Consider the following 17,616-nt stretch of genomic DNA (forward strand, 5'->3'; position numbering starts at 1 on the left):
TTCAGCTGCTTGCACCAGTCACTCAAAAATCTGGAACTGCTTTACTATGCAACAAAAAAACTGACTCTGCCTGGCAGGTTGTCATTGCTACTGTTTCTATTTTATGTCCAACGTCAGTGTTTGTGTCACAGCAAGCCTCCCTCTCTGACAGTTAACAGTTTATTTTGGTAAATTACTCCATGTTTTTCACACACCAATTAACTGCCTTGTCTCTGTATACCTCCCAGTATAAATTTTTGCCCCTAGACACTCAAACAGCTCACTCAGGCATTTCTATGTGATCTTGGGTCTACAAAATGCTAGTGTCCCACAGGTCCTTCCAGACCCTCCAGGTCCTTTCCCATATTGGGAACGTGCTGCTTCAATGTACATTTGACCCTTTCTTAATCCTTGCATTCTTTGTAGTTCAGTCTTCCATACTCATTTCATCCCTACACACATATTTCTCAGGATCACTCACTCAAACTGAATACTTCCAAAGCAAAAAATAAGAGATACAGGAATCACAAAGTTTAGTTGTCGGCAATACTGTAGCAAGCCTCTAGCCCCAGACACTACACAATAATGGCTATTATATGCTCCCTCCTGCAGAAATGAAGGCTCCCTTTAGAGCACCTTCCAGCGCTTAAAGGAGGCCTAGGGGAAAGCTGGAGAGGGACTTTTCACAAGGGCATTAGACAAGGGGGAATGGCTTTAACCTGAAAAAGGGAACATGTAGATTAGATATTCAGGAGAAATTTGAAGGTGGTGAGGCAGTGGAACAGGTTGCCCAGAAAAGCTGTGGATGTGTGATTTCTTTGATCAAGGTCAGGTTGGGCAGGGCTTTGAGCAACCTGATCTGGCAGAAGGTCTCCCTCCCCATGTGCACAAGTCTAGAAGATAAGCTGTGGACCCTCTGATTTTCATCATTCCTTTTCAACCATGAGCATCCATAACTCTCGGGTGTTCCCTCCCCCTTGAGGGTGGGATGTCACATCATGGCAGGGCATTTGGAACTAGATGATCTTTACACCTCCTTCCAACACAAACCATCCCATGACTCAGTTATTCTATGTTCCTAGCATTATGAGCCAAAAAGCCAATTCTAAGATACTTAACACAAAAAAAACCATGCCAAATGCTCCAGATGTCATAGCAAACCACAGGAATAAATCAGGAAAAACAAAGATATCATCACAATCCTAAACCCATGCAACAGAAGGCAAATTATTTAGGTAAAATAATTTTTTTAGTGGGAGCATGGCCACAGCACAGAAAAAGGGAAAAAAAGAGGCCTAAAAATAAACAACACTGTTCCTTGACAATTTAAATTCTTTGCTGACCACGAGTCAACAAAAGCAGCTCCCAGAGGCCAGCATGAGTATCTAATCCAGACCAATGCCCACCCCCTCTGGTTTCTACAAATCTATTCCAAGTTACCAGTAACACAGGAAACATTACTCTCCAGAAGAGTCCAGTTTGTGTAAAGTAAGATCTGACTGGTGTGATTTAGGGTTCCTGCCTTTCATGGCTTACTCTTACAATGCTCCTGCTATAACCATTTCACCACCAACCAATTTTGAAGTGGTCTCCATTTCATTATCCTAAGCTGAGCTATGGAAAAAGGCTGTTTCTGAACTTCCCTGTGCTACACTTTGCTGGTTCTAATACTCAGAATCAGAATGACTGTGCCAAATTGATGCTGCTTTTATTAGAATTTTTCCCCCTTTTAAGCAACTGCCACCTTCAAGTACCACTTTTCTTTTTACCAGAAATAGGAAAGAGGAGCTGAATAAATGACTGAATAATTACAGTTTCACACAAAAGTGGCACAAGCAGCCCAGCTACAAATATGAGACACAGAGTAACCTCTACAGTGCAAGAATTCTGTCCTGACAGCTCCATTTTATTTCTTTCATCAAAGAATAAAAAGCATCAATCTCCAGCTTCAATAAGTCAGTCATACTGCAGCAGGTTAAACAGCAATTTCACAAGGGTAAACTGACCCAATCTGAAGCAGTGGGCACTCATCCAGTGAAAGAATACAGAAGGCAGAGTGTGAAATGACTGACTGACTCACTACATCAAAATGAATTTTTTCAGTATCATATTAAAATGGAAAACCAAAAATTTCTACAGCAAAATAAAATTATTGATATTTATTTCCCCTAGTTTGCAACTTTTTCTGGAAAACTGAAGTCTCTCAAATATTTTTGTTTAAATGAATCAGCAAATTCTAGTTTCAAAGGTTTTAGAATTTTCTGGCTTGCTCTAATGACATTATATTACTTTGTGAATTTGGGAGGTATTAGGAAGATTAGAATGAGCTAGCTGATATGACAGGGGGCATGAAGAAAAAGGGATTATTTTTTCCACCAAGCATATAATTAAGATGCAAAACTGCAGCTGAATCATATTTCTGCAGCTCTGTTCCCTGCGTGATATACCCCAATATTCTCTTCTCCCAAAACAAGAGACATGTTCATAGCTGGCAAGGGAAGTATGATGATAAACTGAGTTCAAGAGCTCCTTCAGTGCATTTCCAAGATCTGGCATTTCATATACAGAGATGCTGTTTGAATATAGGAATGCACATTTTCCTCAGGATTAGAGGAATGCATCTATTCAATTTGCTAATTTACTTAACTGCTTAAAAGTGACAGGGTTCCCCAAAAAGCTAAAGGGAAACTTGTTTTCCTTAAGCTGCTTTGAGAAATCCAGATCTAATGCATCATCCCTCCTTTCTTTAGCAGGCTATTCATGGTGTTCCCCATTCCCAGTGCTCATGGCAACATGGGGACAGCAAGTGGACACCATAAGCCACAACAGACTTTGAAGCAGGCCCCATCCTTGTGAAGCATGTTCTGTGATTTCTGTAAACCACCAGTCAGCTTCCTCAAAATAATTCATATTACATTTATTAAAAAAAACTAAACAGGGAAAAAACAACTCACCTTTGAGGACTCCAGACCATCTCATTTCATGCTGATTTTAATTTTTAATGCTAAATACACACATGAAAATGGAGTGTTGCCCCATAAACCCAGCTCCTGCATTCCCACTCTTGACCAGTCACCTCCACATCTCACCAGATCCTCATACACTGTTTTCCCAATAATCCTCCTTCCTATCACCCCATGTTTTGTTACAACTCTTTTTGGCCTGGATTTTGACTCCTGAGGGTATATGTAACTGGTCATGGACATTCTGGTGTGGTGATTGTTCTCTCTGTAAGCATCATTTGTACCCAAGTTAACAATATACTGTCACATAAAAACAAATGAAGAATTAAATAAGTGTGTTACAAAAAGCATGTGAAGCATGACATGAACTTTCTTTTTAACCATAAGGTCAGATTTGTTCAATTGATTTTTAAGCAATATGTTCTTACTTACAAAATAAATTTTCATAAAAAATCACCGAGCTGACAATGTAATATTTTTCCAACCTACTTTCTCAAACAAAAAGACATGCTGCATAATTCTACTGTTTCCATATATATCTAAGGAACTAGATATAATTAGACTAATTAATCAATAACTATGTTCAACAGTTCCATGCCTGCAGCAAAAAAATTATTTCATTTCTTAAAATGCTGGAAGTTAAACAAACAGAGTAAACTTTGCCCTCAGCTCTGAAAAACAACTGATCCAGCGGAGCTACTACATATTCAAGAGAACAAGAAAAAAGCTGACTGAGAACAGGCATTGGAAAATCACTGTGAACTCTTACCAGAATGTGTGACCAGCAGCTACAAGTCTGTCCCCTTCCCCCATGCGACCATTTGAAGTCTTTCCTAGGACCAGGATCAAAACAGATACTACTGTCTTCCCAACTGTAAAACAAGTATCTTGTAAAATATAATCCCAGTGGTAAAAATATTTTCTAGCCCTTAGTAAGAGCATTAAACTGATAAACCTACAAAACGATACCTGGGTTGACTTTTGGACTCACAAAATTGCAAGGCATTTCCATAGTCTCTCCCAGCCAATTTTTAACCATTCAGCTGTCTTTAGAGTTGTGACTGAAAACAAAATTCAAATCTTAGCTGCCAGCACGAGAGCTAACGTGCAAGTAACAAACTGATCATGTGCAGACTGAAGTGACAGTTCCCTGGCAGTGTGCATGGCCCCCTATCAGCTCCCCCCTTTGCTGAAGATTGTGCTGCAGAGTGTCTGGCAGCACTCCCCAGGCTGGCCAGATCCTGAGATGGGTGAAAGCCCCTGTGCTTTCCATCATGCAGATGTCACAGAGATCCAGCTGTCAGGTGGCACTGGAACCACCTGTGGCCCCAGTCCCTATATCAACTGTTCCTATATCAACTGTTGTAAACAGGATCTGTAAAGATGTCAATAACTAGGAGAATTTAGAATATGGGTTGGTGTTTTTTTAGAATCAAAACAAAATTAAACTTTAAACTTTTGCATTTTTTCATAATACAGAAGTCCATCTCTTCATACATCAAGATGAAGCAACACAAATGGGCTTCAATATGGCCAAATCCAGATATTCTCAAGGTCCTTTTTCTTATTCCAGTGTGCATCTCAAAGGATCCTCCCTGACAAATCTCTAGGGATGCACACCACAAACTTAACAGGCCAGGCTTCTTATGAGAGTTTTGTGCTCTCAGATTAGAGCTGAAGCTACAGCAAGCCAAAAACTGCCATCACTGACAGACTAAACAAAGTGTTTACTGTTAATATAGACTGTATTTTGTTCTTTACATTGAATGATGTTCTCAGATTTAGAACATGCTTTATATCATTCTGTTAAGAATTCTACAAAGCAAAGAGGAAGATTTCACAATTACTACTACTGTCACCTCCACTGCCACCAAATGCATCAAGCCTATTTTCCCAAACTGCTCTAGCTGTCTTATAAGATTTTTGTTCCTACCATTAATACTGAAAGGCCATTCCAGCAGCTTTCTTCCAAAGCTATCCATGACTTCTAAGAGTCAATCTAACTGTATTTATATCCTTTTGTGTGTGTATACATATGGTTTTTAATTCTCCATTTTCTTCCTGTCATTAATCTTTATGTCCAGGAGTATTTACAGAGAGCAACAGCGTGAGTCTAATTCCTTCCCTTCTTTAGTATCATTATCTTCTACTCATCCCGTTTTACCAAACGCTCCAGCCTCTTGCCATGGCTAATTAGCCCCTTCTCCTTTTGTACTTAGTTATTCTTCCTTCTTGACAACTCACCTTCTCATTCTGCTGACACATCTTCTCTCATGTGAAATAATTCAGCTGCTCTCCAGAAGCCAGTCTCTTCTTTCATGGTCATATTCAATGAGTCACCTTTTCCTTCAGAGATCTGTCCAATGTTCATTTCAGTAATTTCCTAAGGACACTAAGACTTCGTTTACAACCATATTCTTCTGTTCCGTTCTTCTGATTTAATCTAAAATCACAGATTTGACGATGATATTTTTTATATACTTTGGCAGGCATATAAGCAAGCATGAGTAGTTTTTATTTAGTATTTAAAACTGGTAACACACATCCTTTAATTGCTAAAACCTGCCATAGAATCACAGAATATCTTGGGTTGGAAGGGACCTTAAAAGTCATCTAGTTCCAACCCCAATGCCGTGGACAGGAGGGACACTTTACAGTACACCAGGTTGCCCAAAGCCCCATTCAACCAGGCCTCATCCTTGTATGCGCAGGTCACCCCCTCTACTTCTTCAGAAGCATGTCTTTGTAATTTCCTCTTCTTTATTTTTACCATCTTGGGAAAAAAAAAAATAGAAGAAATTCTCCTATGGACATTTCTATACCTACAAGTCTGTACAAGCAGACTCCTTTGATTGCTGGCTTCTTAGCTTTTTTAAAACTTTGCCAACATTGACCTTCAAATTAAGTTCAGCATTTCATCTGTTCATCAGCAACAACCAAACACACAAATCACACACTCATTTGCAAGGATTATCAAACTGCCTTTGAACTCTGCCAATTACTAACTGAAAGCCACAGGACTCTTCAACTGGAGTTAAGCAAACTACAGATGTGTCTGCACACATCCGCTCTTTCCTGTTTCTCCCAAAGTTAGTTACTGTATGCATCACAGTAACCAAAATAATTAAAACAAAATGCCTCTAAACGCCTACATCCTGTCCTAATGGTCACTGCTTGCAGACATTGCCATCAGCTGTATTGACATATTCACTGCTTCTAACTGGTTGAAGAAATAATGAAAGATGGAGGAAAAATATTTTGCTCCCCAGAGCACACTGGGAAGAAGAAGCTGTTAGTTAACGAGTGAGAGGAACAAACCAAAGCTAAGCACAATTTCAACCACAGCAAGAGAAATCAGAATTTGACCTTTTAGAAGATGGGTACGTTATGAGTGAAACAACCTCCCCTTACATGACACAGCATTTCTTCCTTACAGAAGACAACATTTAAAAAAGGACAATCTCTGCACTTCCAACCTGCTGATGATTGCAGAAAAGAGGTTTCTAGTGGAACTATCACAAGGAAAAAGCTCTAAGAGCTCCTAGCTTTCAGCCAAAAGGGAAAAGCAGGCACTAAAAAATGGTGAACGACAACAGATGTTCCACTAGCTTTTTTTTCCAGGTCCCAAGTACAGCTAGGAATTATGTCCAGCAACCGCTTTTAAGTACTGGAAACCAACCACAGAAACAAGGTGAAATGGAAACTGGAAAAGCTTGTAATATAAATGAATACAGAGTGACATGAGTTCTACCACACGCTTCATTCAGGAATCCCCAAAACTACAACAAATACAGAATCTCTTCTGCTTGAGGAGAGAGGTTGAAGGGAAGAACGAAGAATATCTCACACCTTATGAGGCTTTATTAATGCAAAATAGAACAGTATTAAGGAGCTTTAAACTCATGTACCCAGTGAGATTTTACCAGATATGAATTCTATGTTGCCAATCTAAACACCCTTATCTGCATCAAACTGCTGTTAACCAGCAGTCATTATCTTCCCAGCACTGAGCAGAGCCCTGCCCAACATGAACAACTGCTATTTAAAAAGGAAGCACACTAGACTACCTTGGACAGAAAACAGAAATATCACCTAGGTGCCTCCAGCAATCTACAATGGCGATTAGAAATCAGGCAGGAGGCACTTAAAATGAGACACGAAAACCCAGATTTGGAGCTGCCAATTGAATTTACCGAGATTCACAGCTCTACAGCCACAACTGCCAAGCACTTAAAATCCTCACAATAAAGAGACTCTCAAGAAATCCCCATCCTCATAATGAACAGCAAAAGAGCTGAGGTGGGACTTAACATACCTACAGGCTTGACCTGGTTTTCTTCCACACAGAGAACAAACAAATTCTACTTCCATTCCACTTCAGTCACTTCAGTGTGATCTTTCCAGGTCCTGCCTGTTGAGTTTTTGTAATAATCTCTAAAAATTTTTTACAATGGATTTTTGTTTTTCTTACAATGTTTATTACAACAGAATATTTGAAAACAACAATCATTTTGCAAACATACATGGAATCAGGTAGGAGTGGCAAAAGCAAAGGTACATAATCTATCTTTGGAGCTAATGTTAATAAAACAAATATTCTTAAAACCCAAACTCCTCTGTTTATCACATTTTAAAATGAAACTCACTGCATTTTTTTTCTTTTCATGATTAAAACTTAAAAACAACTTGCTATAGCTTTTAACATAATTTGAGAAGATAGCCTAACTTTTGCCAGCTACTGGCACAGAAAACTGCAGCATCAGACCTGAATTTGCACCACAGTTTGACTGCACTTCTTTGTCAAATCTGGTATTTGAAAGAAACCTGATTCAAATGATTAATGAGTAGAATAATCACTAGTGCAAACATATACCACCCAACTAATACTCAAACTCAGGTAAGAATCAATTCCTTCTTTGTTCTTCTTTGAATTATGCCTTAAGAAAGCAAGAATAGGAAAAAAATACTATTACTTAGCAGTATTCCTCGTTTTTTTCTAAAAATTAGGTATGCCTTCACAACTGAGATGAGCTACATTACTTCCAAGAAAATCCCAAATCATTCCATTTGCACAGAGTGAAAGTTTGAGTGCTGTCTTAATTTTGAAAGAAACAATACACACCAAGAAAAGACCAATCTCCTGTGCTGAAATTACTGATACTTTATTAGGTTTAGCACTGAAGGTCAACAAAAGAGTACTTACCTTCTGTTTTGGAAAGAGTTTTGGAATAGAAATCAGTCTGTTGCTATGTGACTGGTTTCCAGGCAGCAGTTCCACTCACTTCTTCAGGGAAACGACGTGTTCTTCTGTTTCTGCAAATGCTGTTTATATTGAGTAAATCCAAGTATGTTCAACTCAGACAACATACTGTGAACCATTAATGAAAAAATGCATTTGCAAAAACCAGAACAAAATACACTGACCTCTCTCAACTCCTATTTGGAGAAAAGAGATGCATCATATACATGACAGATTGCTGGCATTACATTTTCTGGCTGTTGACTTGAGAGATTGCCAACTTTTATGAAATACACTTGATCCATTCCATTTATTTTGTGAATAAACATGAACAGCTTCCTCCATTTATTACCACATCTGAAGGGCTTAGACATCTGAAAAGCGACAAGCATCAGTGGAAATACTATAGAAGGGTGAAATTTTCACTGAATACTGATGCACATCCCTCAAGAACACACCAAGGATGCATTAATAAAATAATTTTTCCTTACAAGTTTTTCACACTATTTTTATTTGGTCCTGTCTATAAAAAAGTGTCTCTGTCAATTTAGCATCTGTTATGACTCAAGGAAGTTCAGAAAAATGAGAGGTAATTAAAAAATTCAGTACAATATGATGAAATCCATTCAAGCCGAATTCAAACATTACTTAAATCAAACTTCATTGCCCTGCTTTCACCATCTCTGAATTGAACAAGCTAAATTGAATCAAACTCTTATTGATTATTTCTTCAGATAATAAATAAGTCGCTCAGAAAAACAAAGCCCCAAATCCACATTTGTATCTGCTGAATTTTAAAAAACTTACAGGAAATTATTTTGCTTTTTAACATAATTAGAATACAGTAAAATAAATTAGGAGGCACCAGCTTTACCTGCATATTGTAAATAAGGGGGAAAATATCAGAAATCATGCATATTAAGAACTAGCCTGCACATAATTGAGAAACAATTATGACAACAAATTGTAACTTCAAAAAAACCAAACTTGTTCTGCAAACTCAATTTCCCTGGAAAAAATAAAATACAAGAATGGCAAAGAGAAAGAAAAAGGATTAAGAAGAAACCAGGGACCAGATCTTATGACATAAGGAGCAAAAGGTTAGACAATGAAAGGGGTTTTTCTTCGCATGAGAAGATTCAGCCACATCTTTTGCAGTGGGTCTAAGAGGACTCTATCTCCCAGCAACACTGTCCAGTGCACACATCCTGCAGCTTATGTGATAAAGCAGTACTGCTGTGCACCCTTCTGATGCAAACCAAAGACGTGAAAGCTCCCAAAAAATGACCAAACTCACCTATAAAATTATACAACCCACAGACACATATTAAAGAACAACATTCAAGTTGCAAAGTCAATCACTCAAGAACTGTGTAAGACAATTTAATTTCCACAGGAAATGTAATTCTCTCTTTACCATCTATGGTAGAACTTTAATTTTTTCTTACACAAATGCACATACTTTCTCTATGGATGTCAGGCTGTGGAAGCTACACTATGTAGCTTCCTCCTGCTTCACTGAAAGGTCTAATATTAATATGCTACAGAGAAGTGAAAAGGAGAAGAAGAAACAGATGAAAGCTGTTCACTTCTCTGGGCTGAAGAGCTAGGCTCTGCCTGTATGATGACTCTTACCTGGAGAAGTCAGGGATGTGAGCTCCTCTACACATAGTGTATGTCCCTGATTTTCTCTGCAGGTGATTTGAGATCTGGGAATAAGACTTGTAGAAGAACTGGAAGTATAATGTAACTGACCAATATGCTACCAAGATCACACGCCAGGAAAAGGGCACCGAAAACCAGTGGCCACTGTGGCTCTTAACTGCATCTGTATTTCAGCTCCTCTTTCATAAAATGGGGGGGAGGGGAAAGTGGTATCTTGATGCCTTCCACTGCATGTATAAAGAAATGTTCACTCGTGCAAATCCTGACTGACAGTCACTGGAACAACACTAAACACTATGGTTCTGTCACTAAAGCAGGTACTGGTAGACCTTCCTGGTTTAATTACACTTTTGATGTGGTGTGGCCAAGACTGTGCCTCAGTTTCTCATTTATTAAATAGAAAAGTATCTTCCTTCACAGAGCTTTTATGAGAAGAAGCACATGCTTGAGATGATGAGGGAGTCTGACACTGTGGTGATGCAGGATATACTCAAGCACGAAACATGGCCAAGTACACACCATGGTAACTACAGGAAGAGCTTAAAGTTTTCAGGATGGGGAAATTAACCTGAAATTTTACCCACATTTTCTCCATCTCTATTTTCCCTTTGACTTATTTGTAACATTAAAGAATGCAGAAATAACACTTCTGTGAAAGTGGAAATTGGAAAAAAGTCAAATAAAGCGTGTATTGGATGTTTTCTTCATGCCCACATCTAATACGCAATGTTCATTAGGGTAGAACTCCTGCCAGCAAGTGCGTGCTGAGCAGACAGACATTAGCAGAAATGTAAATGCATATTAAAGCACAAGAGATCATGCCTAAATGACCACCCCATTCCAGTTAGGAATCCCTTCTCCTATCACTGGAAGGGTCTGTACAAACTTCTGCATAATTCTCTCTGCAAATCCCTACAAGTTGCTCCCAGCAAATATTACAACTACACCATACAGATACATAGAACAGAAATTAAGTATAGCAAACTACTTGTGCCACTTACAAGACTAACTGGGGAATTAGGGTCTCTTTCCCCAGAAAGTGCTCACACTCAAGACTTTGTCAAGTAAATGTCTCTATATGACATATTGGCCACCTCTAACATCTCCATAAACTCAGTAAGCCTATTTTATCAAACATGTAAATTCCCTTTACAGTCATATTAAGTATTTCCACCTTAGAAAGGCAGCACTGGAGTGGCACAGTCCAGGGACTGCAGACCCTCACCCACCCAGAATGGCAACTGAACTGCTGCGGGCAGAAGCGGGCATTTCTGCAAAACAGAGCTCTTTAACTCTCCACCAGCTCAGTCGCAAAGCTCCTGCCTTACACTATGAGTTTAGTCTCTTTGCCTACAGATCTGGCGCTCGCACTCTGTCGGGCACATGGATTTGTGCTCCATGCAGTGTCGGACCAGCGGACAGGTGTGCCAGTGGGGCGGGCTGAGCTCGGCCTGCGCCCCGGCACCTTGGCACGGCCGAGGAGCCGCCGGGCCCTTCGCGCAGGCCGCCATTTACCTGGAGCAGGTGGTGGGCCGCCAGGTAGCCCAGGCGCGGGCCTCCCCGCACGCCGGGCGGCAGCCGCCCCGTGCCGTAGCCGTGCCAGGCCACCACGTAGGGGTTGTCCATGGTCAGCCAGTAGCGCACCTGCCCGCCGAAGTGCCGGAAGCACAGCTCGGCGTAGTCGCGGAAGAGCCGGGGCAGGACGGGGCTGGCCCAGCCGCCGAAGGCGTCCTGCAGGGCCTGCGGCAGGTCCCAGTGGTACAGCGTGACCACGGGCTCGACGCCCAGCTCCCGCAGGCGGGCCAGCAGCCGCCCGTAGTGCGCCAGCCCGGCGGGGTTGGGCGGCGCCGTCCCGTTGGGCAGCAGCCGGGCCCAGGACAGCGAGAAGCGGTAGTGCGAGACCCCCAGCCGCCGCAGCCCCTCGACGTCGCGGAACAGGTTGTTGTAGCTGTCGCTGGCCACGTCGCCGCCCACGGGCCCCGGCGGGGCGGCCCCCGACGGCGTGGCCGGGCGGTGGGCGAAGGTGTCCCAGACGGAGGCGCCCTTGCCGCCCTGGCGCCAGCCGCCCTCCGTCTGGTAGGCGGCGCTGCCCGCGCCCCAAAGAAAGCCGTCGGGGAAGGTGTCGTGAAGGAAGAGCTGGTCCTGCGGGTAGGGCAGCCGGGCGAAGCGGGACCAGGTGCCCGCGCCCTGCCCCGGCGCCGCCAGCCCCGGCCGCCCCAACAGCAGCAGCAGCGGTGGCAGAAGCGACACGGCGAGGGCCATGCTCCCGGCGGGGCTCCGCGACGGCAGCTCCCGCCTCCCATCTCCTCGCCGCCCCATTTTATCTCACCTTGCGCCCCCCCCCCTTCCCGCCCCGGTGGGCACGGCCATTAATAATTACCTCGGAGCTGCCGCCTGCATCCTTCCCAGCCGGTTCCATCGGGGAGAGCTGCCGCGGGGGCGGGAGTCAGGGCGTGAGACGGGGCGGGCGGGGAGGAAAGGGGAGAAGTGGGGCGTGGGCTCCTCGGGAAGAGGTGGACGCTGTCGCCCCCTCAGAGCGCCCGTGGGTACCCCCGCGGCCCCTCGAAGTGAAAGATCCCGGTCCGCGGGCGGCAGGCGGGGTGCCGCAGCCCTTCGCCCGCCCCACCGGGCTCCCGCACCTCGCTGCGACTGCGGTGTCCCCTCGGAACCGGGACCCTGCCCTGCCGCCTTTCTTCCCATCGGAAGAGCCCGCGGAGAGACTCGACGGCCGGATCCGTCCCCTCTGAGGGATGAGCGTAGCCCCCTCCCGTGCCCCTGCAGTGCCGCCGTCGGGGAGTCTGTGGGGCAGCGGCCCCTGCGCCGGACCGAGATGGGGGAGCGATCACGGCGCTGGGCTGGGGGAAAGGCGAGAAAACAAAAACGCTTTTCCCTTTCCACAGTGTTTCCGTAGTGGTACTTTAGCAAGACACATCGCACCTGCGATCTCTCATGTAGCAGCAATTGCAGAGAACTCGTTGTCCAAGGACATCATACACTCACTCCTCCCCGCCTGCTCCCCGGGAATTCATGGGCTGTCACCTCCCAGTAACAACTCTTTTCTTTCCTGGAGTAGGAGGTTGTTATATTTGGTTACTTGCTGCACAAAAAACAAGTTCCACTTAGAAATGCCTCACGGATCTTTACGGAGAGAAAACAAATCGAGTTAAGTTTGATTACTGAGTTACATTTAGTAACCAACTGAGCAGGCGTGAGGCATAGACTGCTCTGGAAAGGCAGGTCTCAAGCTGCCCTTTGCGTCTCGTTTGAACAGAACAATTCAACCTTCGGGGAGAGCTGCGTCGGGGGCGGGAGCCAGGGCGAAGCCAGAAACAGCCAACACGTTGCAGAGCCTGGTATTGAGTGCTGTGAACTCTTAACAGGATTTGGGACACCTAAGGATAAAACACGTCCGCTAGACAGGCTGTTAGGCGCAGAGAGATGTTCCCAGGAGATAAGGCTGTTGTTTAACTACTGAATGAAGGCCTTAGATAATTTCATTTTATTTTTAGAAAATAAACGTCCTTAGGGAAAAATTACAGATAATCGCTAATAATGACTCAATGGATTTAAATGCCAGTTGTGAACTAATGAAGATTTCCTTTTGTGCACAGGATGGGCTCTCACCTTTCCCAAATGCAGGCAGGGTATTTGCTGTGCCTGTGCCTGTTTCTAGAACTTCCGACTTCCACATTTTCTGCGCTGATCCAGGTCAATTTGGGGGATTGATATGTGCTGTTTTTAAAGAGACCATAGATGTAGGAGATACGATTTGAATTAGTCTTTCACTGTGTCAATTAATTAATTGCCGTATTAGGGGGATGGAGGTCAAACCAGTCCAGGGGACCATTGACAGCCCTTCGCTAAAGGAGGAGGTTTGTAGGGCAGGAACAGGAGGTGGCAGGCCCAGAACCAAAGCTGCTTCCAGGTGTGACTTTGGGATACAGTCTGAGAAGGTGCTGACATTTAATTACAGTGTGAGTAAATGACAACTTCAGATACAATAACAGAAAAAGGTGTTGGCATCACCTGCAAGTTACTTGCTGAAACCAGAGATTAATTTTTAAGTGCACTGGGACATTGCTGCAATTGTCCCATTGTGCAAGGAGTGGAGAGCTAGCCTCCAGTTCAGCTGCAGACCTGAATTCAAGGGAAGCAGAATGTCTTCACTGGATTTTGCTGACAAAGTGTTTTAAAAATGGGCATGTCTCAGAAACACCATCACCTAAATTGGGTATTAGTGATGGTAAGTCTATTGCTAATATTTAAGGAAAAAAATATCATTGAGTATATAGGGACACAAAAGATTTTGAAATACATCATGTATATTCTTTTTTCATGTGGTAATTATTAATTAAAACCTAGATCAATCCTATTTATACTTTGGCAGCACCAATAAGTAGACACTGAACTGAAGCTCCTTCACTTGTTTCTTCCAGAGCCTGTCAACAGTCAAGGAATATAAATGGCCTCATGATGTTACTCTAAGTTAGTCTAGACAACTTGTGAAGAAGGCTACATTATCCAAAACCTGTCAGGATACAGTGGACTGTACTCTCGAAGCAAGAAGCCCTTTTTTTTGGGGACAAAATCTCACCATAAGCTGGTGGCACAAAGCTGTCACTTCAGCTGTCACTTTACCTGCATGTCTGCGAAATGAAAGCTTTATTCTTTTGTGTGTGTGTGTGTGGGTGGGTGGGTGGCTGTCACTTTACCTGCATGTCTGCGAAATGAAAGCTTTATTCTTTTGTGTGTGTGTGTGTGGGTGGGTGGGTGGGTATGTGTGTAAATATGCAGTGTGGCCTCCAGTTCCGTGTGTTGTTTTTGGTTTTTTTCTTATAAAGGTTGTTTTCATGTCTTAGGACAGCACAATTACCAACTGCCCTGAGCCAATATATTTTTTTTTCCTAGCAGACAGCTTAACAAACTCTGTGCAATATTAACCATGCAGAAAGGTCAGCCAAGCACTTGCAGACATCCAGATCTCCCTTGTTGCTCCTTGAGTTCAAAGTGTGGCTCCATTGTGTCCATGTTGCTGAGCAAGCACACTTTCAATTCTGCCCCAGGTAAGCAGATCAGGATCTGACTTTCAACCTCTTTGTATTGGCGATTACTGAACGTTCAACTTTTGATAATATGTATAATGTATAGTACTGTGTCATTATAATCTTCCTTCAGGCTGTGCTGAGATTTTTTTTGCTATGTATAGAGTCAGTGCATGCAATCAAACTCAACAGTGTTCTGACTGAGTAGAACACTTATATCCCAAAGGAGCTGAATCTTCTGGGATACTTAATTTTGGGTAAAATAACTCTATTACTGCTTTAGATTCATTTAACTGTTTCCCCTGAGGTAATACCATGCTTCAATGCAGCAAACCCCTTTGTCATTTTAAGATCTCCAGTGAAGAGCTAGAAGCTGTATACCAGTAGCATCTGTGGTAGAACAAGTGAGCTCAGTGCCTAAAACGACCTTCTCCTGTATAATGCCCCTTCTCTGTTCACAAACATACTTCCAACTGCATACAGCCATACAGCCAGTTGAAAATAGCCTTATGTAATAGATTTTGTAGTCTCAGCATTTCCTCTCGGGACACAAAAGTATTTGCTAACACTTGGAAAAACTGCTTAAAAAAATCACCACCTGATTTAGATTTGAGAGTTTTCTCTGCTTCTGCCATCGCTGCATAAAAGGACTACTTCTTTGTTCTGTCTGTTAAATGCAAACTGATAAACTGTGAAATTTTACTTCCACTTCCTCATCAATAGCTGTTTCCAGAGGAAAGATGTCCAACAGCATTCTAGATTTACCTTCTTCATTCCTGCCCGAACACCACAGACTACAAGGCAAATAAGCTCTTTCTCTTGCAAGTCCAGTTTACTTGAAAAAATGCAGCCTTCCATACCTGTTCCTTCTTTCTCACATGATCACACTACTTAAACGCATTCACTGTACATTCAGAATTACTTAGAGACAGCTAGTGACAGGGTGTTGTCAGGTTCAAAATAAATCTGCTGATGAAATAAATGCAGTACTGTGGAACGCTTGGGAAGATGTTGAAAGCTCCTTTCTCTTATCTATAAGTACCAAGTCACTCTCAACTCCACTTTTTTCCAATGCCTTATTCTGAGTCATGGTCACTTATTCTGAGTCTAGTTTGTTGATGAATGGGTGAAAGAAGGGATGGCAAAGACACAAGGGAAAAGAAGTTGCCTCTCTCCTAAGAAGGGGGGTGTTGAAGAGGTGGATACAGCCTTGATCTTCCAGTCCTGGAGATAGGGATTTGTCTGGCAAGAGGAGTTCAGAGCTGAGGGAGAAGAGAAAGGACAGGAGTGCCCCTTGCTGACTCCAGCCATGCATCTCATGAGACACAGGCTTCAGCTGGTTTTTAGATAGTAGTGGAACCCTGATTGCAGTGGCTGAAGAAATAGGTGCATTTCCATGGGGTCTATTGTCACAAGTGACAGGTGCCCAGAAAAATTACAGGCCAAAATGGCAGCTGCCTAATGAATTTTGGCTCTTTTAGGGTAGAATATCCTGGGAAGCAGAGTGACTGAATCACTCACAAGGGTAAAATAGATTTAACAATTTAGATGAGGGATCTGGAGGAAATGGATCTCAACCCTAACAACTGCACACCTATGAAAATTCCAGTCTGCAGTCTCTGATGCAGTATAAAAAGGACCAGAAAAATAATTTCATTCTTCTCACTGCTGTTTTAATTTCTGTTCGTGATACACTGTTATCATTTTGGAACCAATTTCATCCAGTCTCCACAGGATGGCTCAAAAACTTGAATCCTGTGTCTTAGTCTAGAGCTAATAGAACTCTGGAGATGTATATGGTGACTTTTCATATACAGTCATCCTATCTCTTCAGTTCAGGCACAGCTGAAGCATTTCTCTTCACTCTTCAAATTCCCAGTATTTTAAAACTTCTGCCAAAATGCCACGTCTTCTATGAAAAGAAAGATCCATGGGGACTTAAATGAAGAAATAAAAAGCACTACTATTCAAAAAATGAAAATGCAATGCTGAGTTTTGTGTACATGAAAGTTGAAATTTTTATGCATTAAATTCAGTGAGGGAAGAATGTGTTGCAAAATTGCTTCCATCATCATATTTTCAGATCACTTTCTGTAGGTAAATTGATAAGAATTACTCCTGTACTAGCTAAGTCTGTATTTCAATAAGCACTTGAATGACAACACAGTTCAGATACTTATTTCTTGTTGGTTCCAGCTCATTAAAATATTGGTCTCATTTACTACAAGGCAAAGACTGGCTCACAAAGAAATAGGATTGGTTTTAAAAACTACTGCAGTGTGTTATTTCTTTGTAAGTTTTTTCTGCCTAAATGACTCTTTTGCAGTTAAGGGTTATATCACATTAAACTGAACTGAGATGAAACTTTGTAAACTAGTAATTTAAAATATATTACACTAAGCTTCTGCATCACTAAAGGCACGGGCAACCCTGGCTGCAAATGCATAAACATTTTTCAGGGTGACAGTTATATGATGTTCTTTAATAAACACAACTGTTATGTTACACAAAATCAACTTCCACTGAAGAGCAAAAACTTAGTTCCGTGTGAAGTGTGTAGTACTGAAATGTGACTTATAGTCAACAGAGAAGCCTTTTAGTCTTTTAGTGCTGCTGTCTACTAACACAAATGTACTTGGGAGCCATTTCCAGTTACTCTACCAAGGGTTTACTCCTGTGTTTCCAAGATTGGCTCAAAACCACCAGGAGGTCAAGACATTTATTACCA

The 17,616-nt window shown here is 42.4% G+C and overlaps 1 protein-coding gene across 1 annotated transcript in view; it reads right to left on the reverse strand.

The window, feature by feature from the left end:
- Positions 1 to 12,165, reverse strand: part of KL (klotho) — a 48,607-nt gene extending 36,442 nt beyond the window's left edge. Inside the window, exon 1 of the mRNA XM_041487334.1 lies at positions 11,362 to 12,165. Within this exon, the coding sequence (XP_041343268.1) occupies positions 11,362 to 12,165 (804 nt within the window). The remainder of the gene's footprint in view (positions 1 to 11,361) is intronic.
- Positions 12,166 to 17,616: the final 5,451 nt, after the last annotated feature.

This window comes from Pyrgilauda ruficollis, unplaced genomic scaffold, assembly GCF_017590135.1.
Source record: "Pyrgilauda ruficollis isolate IOZ18807 unplaced genomic scaffold, ASM1759013v1 scaffold8, whole genome shotgun sequence".
Taxonomy (NCBI): Eukaryota; Metazoa; Chordata; class Aves; order Passeriformes; family Passeridae; genus Pyrgilauda; species Pyrgilauda ruficollis.